General features: G+C 33.7%; 3 protein-coding genes across 4 annotated transcripts; 1 reads left to right on the top strand and 2 right to left on the bottom strand.

Annotated features, from left to right (window-relative positions):
* LOC104791150 (protein DEFECTIVE IN MERISTEM SILENCING 3) lies at positions 84-2,409 on the top strand. Of its 2 annotated transcripts, none has more exons than XM_010516966.2 (6): positions 84-243; positions 548-818; positions 918-1,149; positions 1,292-1,483; positions 1,583-1,903; positions 2,011-2,409. In XM_010516966.2, the coding sequence occupies exons 2-6, from the start codon at positions 728-730 to the stop codon at positions 2,228-2,230; spliced, it is 1,056 nt and encodes a 351-aa protein (XP_010515268.2). In that variant the 5' UTR covers positions 84-243; positions 548-727; the 3' UTR covers positions 2,231-2,409. The 2 variants fall into 2 exon arrangements, with proteins under 2 accessions (XP_010515268.2, XP_019102293.1); XM_019246748.1 differs by having other exon boundaries at positions 88-243; positions 560-818.
* Positions 2,861-4,975, bottom strand: LOC104791149 (pentatricopeptide repeat-containing protein At3g49240). The gene has a single exon (XM_010516965.2). It carries the CDS (start codon positions 4,890-4,892, stop codon positions 3,024-3,026), a length of 1,869 nt encoding a protein of 622 aa, XP_010515267.1. The 5' UTR covers positions 4,893-4,975; the 3' UTR covers positions 2,861-3,023.
* On the bottom strand, positions 6,304-10,576 carry LOC104791148 (probable pectinesterase/pectinesterase inhibitor 34). The gene is made up of 3 exons (XM_010516964.2): positions 9,494-10,576; positions 9,193-9,329; positions 6,304-7,174 (listed from the first exon to the last, which is right to left on the bottom strand). Exons 1-3 carry the CDS (start codon positions 10,474-10,476, stop codon positions 6,477-6,479), a joined length of 1,818 nt encoding a protein of 605 aa, XP_010515266.1. The 5' UTR covers positions 10,477-10,576; the 3' UTR covers positions 6,304-6,476.

Raw genomic sequence — 15,352 nt, 5'->3', positions numbered from 1 at the left:
AAAAAAAAAAAAAAAAAAAAAAAAGAAAAACTTTTTTTTTATTCTTCTTTTTATTTTGGGTATATTTTTAATTAAAAAACGTCACACCAATTACTAAAAACCTGCAAAATCAAATCCTCGTAAGACTCAGTGAGACCGGAGAAGAAGCCAAAGCAGGGAGAGAGTGAGAGAGTGAGAGAGATAGAGAGATTCTCCGGTGATAACATTGAAGCTGTGGGAGCAATGTATCCGTCTGGTCATCAGGTTAGTTGAAGAATCTCTCTTTAATCTCACCGTGATTACTCGTAAAAATCTGAACTTTAAAGTCTATAATCTCTCTTACGCGATCAACATCTCTCTGCGATTTCTGTGAATCTGGAGTCGAAAGACACGAACTTTCTTGTATATTACTGTATCTACTCTCCAAATTTCGTTTCTTTTTTTTGATTGCATGCGAACATTGGATGTATTTTTGAGGGTTTTACAGATTTTTACGAATTCGAGAGTAAGGGTTTATGAAAGATTGGATTTTGATTCAGGGCTTTTGTTTTGTTGTATCGAATTGTAGATTTCGTTTCAGAGCACTCCTTCGAATGTTCGAGATCCATCACCGATGATGATGGGTTTGGACCAATCTTCACCAGTTCCAAGAGGTGAAACTCAGAATGGAGGAGGAGTAGGAGGAGGCATTGCTTAAGCTGAGTTTGCTATTTTCAATTCCAAGAGGCTTCAGTCTGATCTTGAAGTTATGGGTAACAAGATCAAACAGCATGAGGATAATCTCAAGTTTCTCAAGGCTCAGAAAACCAAATTGGATGAAGCAATCCTCGACTTGCAAGGTTTTAGAGATCTATTTGTTCCTTGCATATAGCTGCATGTCAGCTACTTGTTGTTTTGTGGATTGAGATTTTCTTGTGAATTACAATTGTCTTTTGCAGTTCATATGAGCAAGCTTCATTCGTCTCCTGCTCCTACAAGTGAAAACTCTGATGCCAATCTTCATGGTGAAGATATTAATGAACAGATCCTTCGCCACGAAAAATCAGCTGCTGGAGTTTTAGGTCTAGTTGAGACTAGTCATGGCGCTCAGGCTTCTCAGTGGATGCAGACAAAAGGTGTTGTTGGTGTTGTAGCGAAACTTGCGAAGGTCAATGATGAGAACCTCAGCCAGTTAGTTCCATTTCTCACTGTCACTTTTTCAGTTTACCTTCAAACTCTTAGTGTCACAGTTTCTATTGTTACAAACCTTTCTTGCTATGTTTTTGTAATCTGAAAACTGACTAGATTCTCTTGTGGTATTTTAAAAATGTAGGATTCTGTCGAATTATTTAGGGACTCGTTCGATGTTGGCAGTTGTATGCAAGAATTATGACAATGTTACAGCTTTAGAGAGTTATGACAACCAAGGCAACATTGATAGAAATGCTGGCCTTCACGGACTTGGCGCTTCAATTGACAGAACGATTGAAGACAATTTTGATGTCATCTGCCTTGAGAACCTGAGGTACTAATTTTGTTTAAATCATTTTGATGTATTACAAATTTAATTAGATACAATTCCATCTGCAATCCTTTTCTGATGACTTCATTTGATGACTTCTAGGCCGTATGTTGGTCAGCACATAGCTGATGATCCGCAAAGAAGGCTTGATCTTCTTAAACCAAAATTGCCTAATGGTGAGTGTCCTCCCGGGTTTCTCGGATTTGCAGTGAATATGATACAAATCGATCCAGCTTACTTGCTCTGTGTCACATCATATGGATATGGTCTTCGTGAGACCTTGTTCTACAGTCTATTCTCCCGCCTTCAAGTTTACAAAACAAGGGTCGATATGATTAGTGCCCTCCCATGCATAAGTCATGGTGCAGTATCTTTGGATGGAGGAATCATCAGGACACCAGGGATCATCAACCTTGGAAACCGGTAACATTCTCACAATTTTATAAACCGAAAACTTATTTCTCTCTCTTTGGGTTCTTATCTTTTCTTCTTGCTCTATTCCAAAGTCCTAAAACCAATGCAATTTTCAGTGATCAGGTGAACGTGAGATTTGCAAAGCCAATTGCTTCACACACAATGGACAACTATAATGAGACAGAAAAGAAAATGAAAGAGCTGAGATGGAAGAAGGACAAGACACTGGAGGACATTAAGCGAGAGCAAGTCCTCCGTGAGCATGCTGTCCTCAACTTTGGCAAGAAGAAAGAAGAGTTTGTTCTATGCTTGACTCAGAGCTCATCCGCAAATTAGGTAGTGAGACATGTCTCTTCTATCACAGTTAAGATGCTTCAACCTAAGTCCAAACTTTGATATGTCCGTTGAAGCAAATCATGGAATTGTCTATATGATCATATCTTTGTTTCGGTTTTAACTCAAAGCTTCAAATATCTCTACCTGAAAAGTTTCTATGGGTAGCATTGATCTGTTTATATGTTGTGCAAATGAACACACCCAGATAGAAGGAGAGCAAGCAAAGACGCATGGAACTCTTAAGTGACAGTGGCCCTTCCTCCTAAAGGAATCCTATTTTGACTATAAAAACTTGTTTCCAGCTTAATTTTTGATGTTTTTCCATGGAAATGATAGATTTTAATAAATTTTCTGGAAGGGTAGTAAACCGGTTTGGTATAGAACGGTTAGCTTCGGTTCTGTGTTTCTAGTCTTTTATTTGTTTTGGTTTTGACTTGACCGTGTCTATAATCTATAACCTTCTAGGCTTTCTAATGTTCTGTTGTTTCCTGTTACCGGAATTTGAAAATCAATGTTCCCTAAACATCTCGTTCACTATTAACTTCAAACTGTCAGATTATTAAAGAAAAGTATACACAGACCATTAAGTAAAACAAGTGGCCAATGTTGTTGCTACAGAACATGTTAAAATGATAGCAGAAGCAAACTTGAAAACAAAAAAAAAAAAGATTTTGCCAAACCTGCATTATAGCAAAAGACAAATTATAGCTTATTGTCCCAACCAAATCCCTAATTACATAAAGTTAAATAATAGGAAGATAAATAGAGACTCTAATTAAGTACTAAAAGACCATCAGCAAGAAGGCAGATCCTGACCGGTTGATCCACCTGCTTCTACTCCTTGAACCATCTCCACCACATCGGCTTCTTCAACACCACCATTTTCATTATCCCATTGCAGCTTTGCCTCTTCATTCTTTGCTTCCACTACTTTTGGAGTAATTAATGAAGCTATGTTAATTTGTTGACTCTTCTTCTTTGCTTCTGCTTCTTCTAACTCTTTCGCCTTTGCCTCTGCTTTCAATCTCTCTTTCTCTTCAATTAGTTTCTCCAGATCTCCCTCTCTTCCTCCTTTCCTCAGCTCTTCTTTCGCAAACTCTTGTATTTCCTCACTCACTCTGACCGTGTCATCATCTAGCATCTCATCCACAATCCTGAGCATCTCATCGAGTCTACCAGCTTCACTTAACGCCCTCATGATGAATTTGTAAGCCTCATCGTCCATCTTCAGTTTGCTCACCATCATATCGAAGAAGGATTTTGCATCATCGAGTTTCCCGGCTGTAATCAACTGATCTTGCAATCGGTTATACACATCCAAGTTTGGTCTTAGATTAGACTCAACCATTGTTTTGTAATACGCAGCTCCTTCATCAATCTTACCTTCCTTGAAACAAGTATCCATTAACAATCCAAATGTGTACTCATCAGGCTTCACCTTTTTCTCATCCATTTCACCATAAAGCTTCTCAGCCTCAGCCAACAATCCGTTGTCGCACAGCTGATTCATCAGATTATTGAACGACAAAGCATCGGGACTACACCTAAAATCACCCATTTGCCTGAAAACATCCACAGCATCCCCAAACTTTCCTTCTGCACAGTACCCATCAACCATCACATTAAAAGTTCCCAAATTTACAGCCAAACGCCTCGGTGGGTTATGTTCCTTTTTCACCGCATCAAACAACTTCAAGGCCTCATCAAACTTCCCATTCTCATTCAAAGCCTCAAGCACATAGTTNTTTACCTTCGAATTCTCTCCAGTAGCTTCCTCATAACACTCCATGGCTTCATTTTCCATCCCCTTCATGAAATACCCTTTCATCAACTGCCCGTAAACCACACCATCCTCAACAAACCCACCAAACTTCTCCTTCAACTCCTCATAAAGCTTTAACACACCATCAGCATCAGAACTCTTCACACACCCCATCATAAGACAACTATAAACAACAGGGTCTGCAACAAAACCTCTAACACCCATATCTTCCTTAATCTCCATAGCTTTCTCAAGATTATCATTACTAACTAAACCCTTAACCAAAATCCTAAAAGTAGCAATGGAAGGATTCAACGGAGCGTTCTCTATAAACAACTTGTAATGCTCCAAGGCAATCTCAGGTTTCCTAACATCAAGATAAGCCTGGAAAATCAAATTGTAAGTGATGATATTAGGCGCGATACCAGCTTGGTTAATGAATCCATGCAATTGCAGAAGCGCTCCATACTTGGCTTGCCGAAGCTGCGCCGCTAAAACAGCGTTCACTGTAAAAATCGTCGGGCGGCAATTCGAATACACAGAGTGACGAGTGTACAGAGCAGCTTCTTCAAGATCATTCTCTCGGATCAGTTTGAGGATGTGGTTATGGAGATCGAGGCGTTTCCCTACGACAGCAGCCACAGAGTCAGGCAATTTAGGGATGTTAGGGTTCTGAATCGGTCTAGAGATTTGAGATTGCTGCTGAGATCTGTTGAACGAGTTAACCGGTGGCTCCATACGAAGACGACGCTTACGACGGCGACGTTCAGCGGCGGCTTCTTCTTGGGTCGCGAATGACATGTATCGGACGGCGAGAAATGGCTGCGGCGGGACACGTGGACGGTAGGATCTCGCTAGTGTTTGAAGGTGGTTGAGAAAGGCGAGTTTGGAGATCGACATGGTTGGAAATGTTTGAGACTTCACAGTGGAAAAATGGTTCCTTTGAGATGGAAATGAGAGAGTGGTTTAGGGTTTTAGGAGTTTGGAGACGATGAGGTTTAGGGGTTGTTTGGGAACGAGGATAAGTGTGTTTTGGTCTGACCAATTCAGATATGGGCTCTTTTGGGCCATTAGCTCGAACATATTTTTTTTTTTGTAGCGATCCATTGTTGTTTTTATCATTAATTTGTAAAAACGAAAAGAAATGACAAAATTTGGGAACCAAATGATCGTATTAATATAACATACTTTTTAAGGTGAAATTTATATCCATTGTGACAGATAATTTTTAACATTATGAATGATGAATTATTGTTGTTTGTCATATGGCAATGTATTGCTCAATAAAATTTGATCTGATTATATTTTTTTTGAAATCTTTTGAGTTTTGAACATTCGAAGCAAAATGGTAAAAAACGCAACATATTTGCTGCATAGATAGAAGCAAGGTTCTTTTTTCGTGAGTGTGCTGCATAGTTTATTATTAACGAGACGTAAATTTCGCTCTCCTAACTCTTAAGATGCATTATTCAATCATTGGGCTCTTGTTTTGTGGATCACAAAATAAGTATGGTTGATGATGGGGTATTTTTTTCCTGAAAAGTAGAACTATGTATAACTAATTTGTTAGACTTATGGTAGATGGGTAATTAATTATACATGAGTTCTTGTTTGATGTATAAAATGACCTTAGCAAGTTCCAATTGCTGACGTGAAAAAAAAAATTGCTGACGTGAAGCAAATAAACCACTAGAGGTTACATAACTTAGCTATACTTGTGTCGTCAACTTTCTTATGTGAATGCTATCTCAATGATATGTAATGTAAGAGTATAACGTAAGAAAACATGTTTTGTAATTTGGAAAGTGACCAAATTGGTGCTTTGGTATTATTGAAATATTGATAGTTAAGTCACAGAACATGGAACGACTAGAGAACATAAGGTTCCCAAAATCGTGGACCCTACTGTCAGTGTCGGTCATCGGCCGTGACCTATTCGGTTCCTCTTTTAGTCTCTCTCACCACCACACCAGCACCGACACATCCAATTCATACTTATTTGTTTATTATATGCTTGAAATTATTGTTTTAAAAGCAATATTAAATTGTTTGAATAAATTCGTGTTTAATAGTCTTTTCGAACCCATTTAGTCGGTTCAAGAAAATAATGTAGCTGGACTTTTTAGCTCTCGTTTTGTCACACACACACAAAAGAATTAAAGTAAAATTTCTTTATTTTCGTTTTTTAAGGACACAATATGAACTTTATGTATTTCTATTCAAAATGTATGTAATTCAAACTAGTTTAAAAGAATTTGTATGGTGGTAATCGCACCGATCGAGTTGGATCATTTGGTCTTGTCAAGAAAAATAATGGAAAATTATCCTCTTGACGATCTTATTGAATTATACCTCTTGAGAAAATACAATTAAAAGTTAAAATATATATATTTATAGGATTAATGATATGTCCATTAATATATAAGGACCAGTAAGAATGAAACAATTCATCGGAAAAAACATAAGCATTTCAGTTTTCTCTATCTATATGTTTAATCCGGCCAAGAACGAAACTCCGGTCGAAGGCAACCACGACGAACCGTATATAAATTCTGCCACCGTGAACCGGTTTGCCTCGGCAGTTGAATTGATGACTCGATACCCAGGCCACTTCACTCGTTGCCCAAGACCTGACCCCGGTCCACTGTTCATATACTCTCCATAGTATAACGTATCTAAAGCAAATGTTGTGTTCCACTCGAGCCAACCTCTCGTGTGTACATGACTACCAATATACGACATCATATACACCGTCCTAGAGAATAGCTTCCACGGTCGGCCTAAAAACGTTTGGATGCTACCGTTTGTCGTTTGGAGATCGGATGTGGCCAAAACCCTTGACGCATGTATCGATATTCCCGTGTTTTGGTTCGGGTCTTTTCTGTTTTGAGCCGTGATTGTGTTTTTTTGAAGATCCATGGGTTTACGTGCGTAGATGCTACAGTTTTGTAGCACCACAGCTGCATTCCCGAAAATAAAATCGACTGTACCGTAGATATCGCATTCACGAAAGAATTGGCGGTTTGAATGTACGTATAGTGTGTCTTGGTAACCGATAATATTGCATCGGTAGATCACCGCGTGGTCAGCTCCAATGCGGAGAGCCACGGCTTGGTGCTTTGCTGGACCGGCCCAATTTTCGAATGTGATGTCCCTTGCAATAAATCCAGCTCCGGTCGCAGCTGGAGAAAGAAAACAAAACAAGAAAAAGCACAATTATGTTTTGTGCTTTACTAACTCTTTAAATAAAAATATTTTAAAAAGGTCCAAAAACTACATATACATGTTTAAGGTCTAAATATAGACGCAACAAATGCAATCAGAGGAAACCAATTCAAATAAATATTTATATGTAATTAAAGTAAAAACTAGTATGCTAGAAATGTCGTTACCTAGAAATGTTGTATGCAAATTAACAAAACTAGTGAGCTAGTGGTCTCTAACGCGTTCAACTAAATAATGAGCCATGACCCACCTCCAACTATATATGTTAATAAATGCTACTCTTCTCTGTCTCCCATCATGCATGTTTTTATATATACAAATATGTGTGGTCAGTAATTGCGCGGCCTAACTTCGAACCTTACGATACGCTCATATTCTTCTATTTGTGTTTGCATAATTGCATATCTGTATTTTGATCATGTGTGCGTGTGTGTACATATATATGCAATGCATACATATGTGGAGTATCAAGTATGCATTTATTCATGAGGGTAAGTGGATGTGGGTATTTAGGAATGACACAGAAGATGAATGTAAAGTAGTATATAAACATTTTTTTTATCAAAAGAATGTTCGATGATTTGAGTTGTGTGTAGTAAATGAACATAACGAACCACAACAACATGCATGTGAGTTTTAGTTGGATATGCGGCAGCATCACATAGGATGTCCGATGTCCGATTCAGTGTTAGTGTGTTTTACCTAACCGAACTCAATCGTAATCATATGGAAAAGTCAATCCAATAAATAAAGTTATACTGTTACCAAAAAAGCATTATAAGATCAGATCAAACTGAAGTTTCTAAAATACTGAGCCAAAACTGTTGCTAAACCAAATTCCCAAACAAGTACATTTGTTTAGATTTTTATGATAGTTTATATGATCATTGATTTTGAATTTTCAATGGTTTTCAAGAACCATAACATGGTTTTCTCTAGAAGACTTTTTTTTTGTGTGTGTACAAACTCTCTAGAAGACTAGAACATAAGAAGTAGACTTACGTCAGAACTAGAACTTAGGTCTTAAGTCTTAACAAGCATGCGCGATAGAAAAGTTGGTCAAAAGTAATTTAAAGTTTCAGTCTGCGGTAAGAAGGTTCTTCTTTAGCCGAAGTGGTCGAAAATGGGTAAATGACGTTTGTTTCAAAACTGGTTTATATGAAAGAAACGATTAAAAAAAATATGTAATTTAAAAAATGGATTACTGAGTGTGCCTTCGGCGAAAAAGTTTGAGAAAATACCAAAACAGGAAAAAGGAATCAAATATCACCATCTTACAAAAATTTAGTGGTCCATTATATTGACTTTGTTACTGGTTCGAGTACATTACTACTACTACTATTTACAAGTTTTACATAAAATAGTGGTCCATGATTCACACGAAAGAATATAAACACACAAGTGGTGAAAAGACAACTAATATTCGTAAAAATTTCTGAATTTAAGAGAATCTAAAATCAGACACTTTTTTTAAAAAAACCCTATCAATCCGATATCCATAGACAGCCTAGCTCATGGCCCCTCTTCACGTATCTGATTCCAATAATTCTCCTCAAAGTATATATATTTTTCATTCCTTAACTTTTATATATTAATAAAATACCCTTTTCAGTAAAAAAAAATATGTATATCAAAAGTATATATTAAACCACGGCAAAAGAAAAGGAACATTTATTATATCATAAATGTTGACCACCGTGTACCTTTTAAGATTTTAATCAACACAAAAAGATCTTTAAAATTTTATTTTATGGCACTAAAAAGATCTTCGAAAGATTAAGTGTATCAATTTATACACCTTCCTTGTATTTTTTTAATTGCAATAGTAACATTGGTTCTACGTGTTTTTTTCACTTTAAACTATTTATCATTATTGTTGTATTATTTGAAAAGAGTTCAAAAAGTGAAAAAGGTAATTGTAAAAAGGAAGAGTGAGGTTTATAGGGAAAAAAAATTAAAGAATAAGAAAACTCACCAAACGACGCCGTGTGGAAAGTAGTAATGTTGTCAAATATGCTTTTCCCTCCCGAAATGACAGTTTTACCCTTCCCATCTCCAACGAACATCAAATTTATCTTTTTCCTACCGACCTTGAGGTTGTTCTCTTCATATCTTTTTCCAAATAACGAAAAATAAAACACAGAAACCACAGTAAGAGTCAGATACGCAATTATTAATCCTTCCGTACAGGTTTTTTAAGTTTTTACTTTCGTCATTCACGGACACAATAGTCATAAAAACATTGGTAATTGTGAAGGGTAAAACCGTAAATGTACCTTCCGGTCTTGACGTAGATGATAGTCCGGCGAGTACTGTTCTGAGGAGCTTTCTTGATAGCTTCCGATATGGTTTTGCACGTGCCGTTACCGTCTTTCGAGACGATAATATCAGCTTGTATCTGAGATACCGGCATTTCCAATATCTCACGCTCTCTTCTCTTCATCCATCTCGGGAACTTCTCGTCCTTTTCCTCCTCCTCCTCCACCACTCCCAACAGCCTCCTGTTCTGTATCGGCACTCCGGCGAAGTCGTCTCCTTCGTGGCTCGCCGAGAATATCGCAAGACAGTTACTAACAAGCTCCGAGAGATTCTTTAACGCCGCCGTCATCTGATCCTTCACTTTACCGTCGTCGACGTCTTCGAACCCTTCGGTACACGTGTCGTGGTTCGTCAGAGCCGCGCTAAGCCACGTCGTAACGTCTTGCGACTTCGCTGAGGATGATACGACTGAGGAGAGAGCGCGTGAGAGCGCGTCGACTGAATCGTCTAATAACTCGACGCAAGCGTCGTAAGCTGAGCGAGCACGTGGCGGCATGTCGACGAAGGAGAAGGAGGAAGATGAGTAGAGAGCGTGACTGAAGTGGTGAAGCGTCATGTTCACCGTCACGTGTATTAGATCTTTGGAAGAGGAAGCGTCGAGTGAGCCGGGGAAGTCCAAGAGTGAGTCAACGCATAACTCGGGGAAACGAGTTAACCCACAAGCTTTAGAGATAGCTTGGCTTGGTTTACGAGCTAGGCCTGGGACGGATTGGTTTAGTTTAAGACGTGATCTGACCCCGGCAAATATCCCGGCGGCGAGGATGAGTGCGATGGCTAAGACGATTGATGACACTACAAGCTTCTTCTTGCTTCTCCGATGGTTGTTCTCCGGTTGTGAAGACGTGGCAACTTGGTTTAAGATCGGAGCTGTAGTAGTAGTAGTAGTGGATTTTGTGACCGAACCAGTTGCTCCGGATGGTCCGAGCCTTTCGTATCCCATTTTTGTTTCTTGGTTTAGTGTCTCTTCTTTACTCAGTTTGGTTGTGTTTTTATTTACATTCTAAAACAATGTGTGTGACTGTGTGGTATTTATATATAAGAGTGAAAGGATTGTATGTGAAGTATATATTGAGGACTTGAGAGTGAGTGGTGCTTATTGGTGGGACACGCGTCATTGAATTATTCATTTTACCATAAGAACAAAATTTGCTTTATCAATTTACTTGTGTCCTAGTTCTAATTACTTGTGTTATTCTTTCGTTTGATAGTGAGCTTGTGTTATTCGTCGACATAATTTTTGAAAACATAAAATTCATTGAAACCACACGTATTATGTTTTCAAATCTTTATTTTTCATAACATATATCGTCTTTTGTTTTTTATTCATCGACATGTATTAAAAAATGATATATATCAGAAAAAAAAATCTGTCACATATCTTTTGAGAATATTTTAAGAGTTATTTACTAATTTTCTACATACAAGTAATTGCGCCGTTCAGTTTCGACAGTTCATTAAAAGCCAACATTACGATATAATGTAGTATCAAAATAATGTTGGTGGTAGTTAATTTAGTAATGAATACTACGTTAGATTATTTGGGGATCGAAAACATACACTATAGTAAAAGTTTGGCATATTTAAAACATTTACATATAAATCTTATAATTTTTTTTTTTTTTTTTGACAATCATAAATCTTTAATGTGGCTATTAAAGAACATGAGCTGGCACCTATACCAACCAAGGTTAATCTTAATGAACTGATAGTGAACATTATTTTCTGAGTGTTTTTCGTAATATTCTCTTATGACTATTCCGAAACAGTTATAAACACTTAAACAGTTCATAGAAATAAATTAAAATCTATACATTTTGTTTTCATAATAAATCAATCTGTTGTTCCAAAATCAACCTATCAAAGAAAGAAAAAAAACGCCTCAACTATACCAGAATACGACTATAGAAAAGACCCCCATTGTTTCTGATTACACACACAGACATCTCACGTTGTTCATGTTTATTTTTTCAACGTTGTTCATTTATTTATTTATTTATTTTTTAAATATGGCATAATTTTTAATCGAGGGATTTCAATTGAATCTAGTTATGTTATTTTGTAATAGATGTAATCCTGACTTCATACAAGAACGTGTTAATACTTATATTAATTTGATTATGTAAAATATGTAACTGTATAAGTAAATATTGACTCAGATTAAATCTGTTGTCTTTGTAGTTATGCAGTGAGACTGGGACGTACCAAAGCACTAAGTATATATCTTATTATATAAACTTTAGTTTTCAAAGTTAGTAATTCATATAGTCGTGACATGTATCAAGTATATCGATTATATTTTGACATAAGTAAAACGAAATTTTATTTAATAATTATTAGGAAAATTAAAAATTCTAAAAATAAAAGAATTATAATTAATATTTTTAAAAAGTATGTAAACCAAAAGTAATAAAATGAAATTTTATTTAATAATTATTAGGAAAATTAAAAATTCTAAAAATAAAAAGATTATAATTAATATTTTTAAAAAGTATGTAAATCAAAAGTAATCTATTATATCACTAATTCTAAAAGAAAAGTTATCTATTAAATTAGTAATTTCAATAGGAAAATATGAGCAATTAATAAGGAAAATATTTGCAACTTAATTGCAATTATTATTTATTATAATCATATAGTAAAAAGAAATTTATAGAGAAAAAGTTATTAAAGTATAAAAAGGTTTAAAGTGCTAAAATTAGTAATCAACATAAATAATATAAAAAAATAAGATAATCAAAATAATAAATTAATGTAATTTTCTTAAGTTTTTCAATCTTATTAGAACAATTATTTATAATTGCAGTTCTTACCAGCGTATAACCTATTCTTCACGTTCGTCTCAAAGTGTATGTTCTTTGGATCATCGAGATAGGTCTCAGGGTTTTTGATTTTGGGATCTACTATAAAAATCTCAAGAGACAAAAAACATTTCTATATGAGCATTCCATAAAATTAATCTCACCTTATAAAGTAAGAAAATGATTTGTTTACCTTTCTTCCTCTACTTTGCCGCCTCTGGTTCTACATAATAAGAGACAAAACAATATTGCATTAATATAAGCATCTCACAGACAATCAAACTGATGAAAGTTAAATGTATTATGAAATATAATATATATAATCATGATAGGTTTAGTTTTTATGAAATATAATATATATTATCTCCTTATAATTATTTTTAAAAAAAACTTTTAATTTTTGAACTTTTTTTGATAATTATTTTTTTACATTATTAATATTGTTTAAAACAAAATATTTTATTTTTGTTGTAATCTCAAACTCCTCCGAAATAGTAAGTACTAGGACTCAGATCCCCCGCGATGTCGCGGGAAAGTATTTTAGAAAAAAAGTAAATAAATTTAAAATTTAAAATTATACAATATGAAATCATTTGAATGTAATAGAACAGTTTGAATACATAAACATTAAACAGAAATTGTTACTAAAAACACAACCATCAATATAAAAACTTATAAACAAAAAAAATATTATGTAGAATAGAAGTAACTTTGCAAAAAACATTGTTTAAAGTATTCTAAATATATAAAATATTTTATGAAAAATTATGGTAAAGAGCTACTATTAAAAAAATCATAATAACAAAGTGATCTTAACTAAGAATATTGAACTAATGATTGTAATGAGTAAATGTAATCTTTATTAAATAATTATAATTAAAAATATATTTAATAATGAGTGAAACTATATCAAAGAAAGATTGAAATTAAAATACATAACTTTTAACATAATAAAATACAAAACATGATAAAATAAAATTTAAATATTAAAATAGTTTTTAACGAAAATTTATGATAAATAGACGCAACTGTAAATTCTAAGGTTTATTAAATTTCTATATTGCTATAATCATTTCTAAAATTTTAGTTAGATTATAGAATAACATTGAATATTAGATATTAATATTCAAATTATTTAAATTGAACATAAAAAGGAAAATTTGTTTCAACAAACTATCAATACAACTCCACAATGAACAAATACAAATGTTTAAGTTAAAAAAAAAACAGAACAAAAAACATTTTTCACAAAAAATACTAAAAAAAGTCGCAATTGATGTTCGCATTTTTTCAGATTATTATTACTTTTAAATATTAAATATTAAAATATTATTTTACCGAAAGTTACGATAAATATACACAACTGTAAATTTTATATTATCTTGTATTAAATTTCTCTATTGCTATAATCATTTCTAAAGTTTTAGTTAGATTACAGAATAACGTTGAATATTAGATATTAATATTCAATTATTTAGATTCAACATAAAATGAAAATTTTATTTCAGTGAACTTGTTGGTTACTGATGAAGAGACAAATATAAAGAGAGTTCAGAAGACATGATTATTTAAATAGATACACGTCAGTGACGTCATACACCTATTAGAACGAAAGTTTTGATGAAAATATAGAAATAAAATATAGTGAAAAGACTGACACTTACAATGAACCGATATAACCATTTGGATTTAAAAAAAACAAAAAAAAAATCAAAAATTTTACGGAAATGCACTACGAAAAATCACAATTGTCTGCATTTGATTATACCTAATAATCCATATAAATTCCTTTTGAATAGAAGACATATTTATTACCATATTGAAAAGTTCAAATTCAAAAACTCACTATATAATCCATCTAACTGTTGGAAAAAAATTCTAGACATTTTTATTAAATTTTTGTATTGAAAATTAACTAAAAGTTGTAAATCAGATTTATCATTTCAAAACTCTTTTGTTAAATCAAGAACTAGGGAAATTTCTTTACTTTTAAAAGAATGACTGCCAGAGAATAATTTAGAAAGCTGTAAAAACTGTTGAGATTGAAAATTTATATTATTTTGTGTCATGACAAAAAAAATGAAAACAGTTTAAACAAACAAATATATATAGATTTCAAAAGATACGAATGTTCCAATAAACACAACTCTACATTGAACAATTGTAACTTTTCGTAAATAACCGTTTTAATGAACCAACACGATTTTTCGAAAAATATCCAAAATGAACGATTGAAAAAAACACAACTGTTGATCGCATTTATTTGGATCGTTATTATATATAGATTAACTTTTACACATGTCAAAGTTTTTTATATAAACTTGACAGATGTCAACATCTTGTATTTAGACGTTAATTTTCTTAAACGAATATTTAAACATATATAGATAAGATGTGTGTGTTGTATAATTAAAGTGATTATGCCATCTCTTTCAATATGGTTAGTCAAGTATCAGAACATGTTCAATAATGTTTGGAAAGTTCTATATCGCACCTTTCTCTTTTAATTTCAAAAGTTGCTAACTTAAGGAGTAAGTTTCTCTTACCAAATAGAAAGGAGTAAGTTTTCATATCAGTTCAAAATCTGTATTTTATTTTGAAGACTCCAAACTAACCAAACTTCAATCCTTGTTTTTTATATAGAAATCCATGTGATAATTGTTTGTAAGTATTAAGTTGTGACATAAATTTATATACGTCAATTAACAATAAGTTCTTCGATACTAAATGCTTTCTGGTTATATAATTTACACGAGATGAAAAGTATTTTATGATCTGAACAATGTAACATTCATTTTGTTATAAAACGAAAAAGAAAGTTAAGAAACATCGTGAAAAGAGAATATATTTATTATAGACAAAAATTCTTAGTAATGCTCTGACTAAATTAGTTAAATTCTATTGGAAAAGGTTGTTCCAAAAGAAATGATAAAAAGTAACATAGATAAAAGTCTGTTGCTTGAATGGAAAGATTCATAAGATGTCTTTAATTTAATTTCTACCTCTCTATCCGTGTGA

The sequence above is a fragment of the Camelina sativa genome, chromosome 6, assembly GCF_000633955.1.
Source record: "Camelina sativa cultivar DH55 chromosome 6, Cs, whole genome shotgun sequence".
Taxonomy (NCBI): Eukaryota; Viridiplantae; Streptophyta; class Magnoliopsida; order Brassicales; family Brassicaceae; genus Camelina; species Camelina sativa.
This window is presented reverse-complemented; position numbering and strand designations above follow the sequence as displayed.

What these genes read in the sequence shown, in the direction of transcription:
- LOC104791150 (XM_010516966.2), top strand. Translation starts at nt 728, where the DNA reads ATGGGTAACAAGATCAAACAGCATGAGGATAATCTCAAGTTTCTCAAG. An exon ending in AGCAATCCTCGACTTGCAAG is followed by an intron (nt 819 to 917) that starts GTTTTAGAGATC and finishes TGTCTTTTGCAG; the next exon opens with TTCATATGAGCAAGCTTCAT. An exon ending in ATCTGCCTTGAGAACCTGAG is followed by an intron (nt 1,484 to 1,582) that starts GTACTAATTTTG and finishes GATGACTTCTAG; the next exon opens with GCCGTATGTTGGTCAGCACA.
- LOC104791148 (XM_010516964.2), bottom strand. Translation starts at nt 10,476, where the DNA reads ATGGGATACGAAAGGCTCGGACCATCCGGAGCAACTGGTTCGGTCACA. An exon ending in ATCTACGTCAAGACCGGAAG is followed by an intron (nt 9,330 to 9,493) that starts GTACATTTACGG and finishes ATTTGGAAAAAG; the next exon opens with ATATGAAGAGAACAACCTCA. An exon ending in TTTCCACACGGCGTCGTTTG is followed by an intron (nt 7,175 to 9,192) that starts GTGAGTTTTCTT and finishes TTCTTTCTCCAG; the next exon opens with CTGCGACCGGAGCTGGATTT.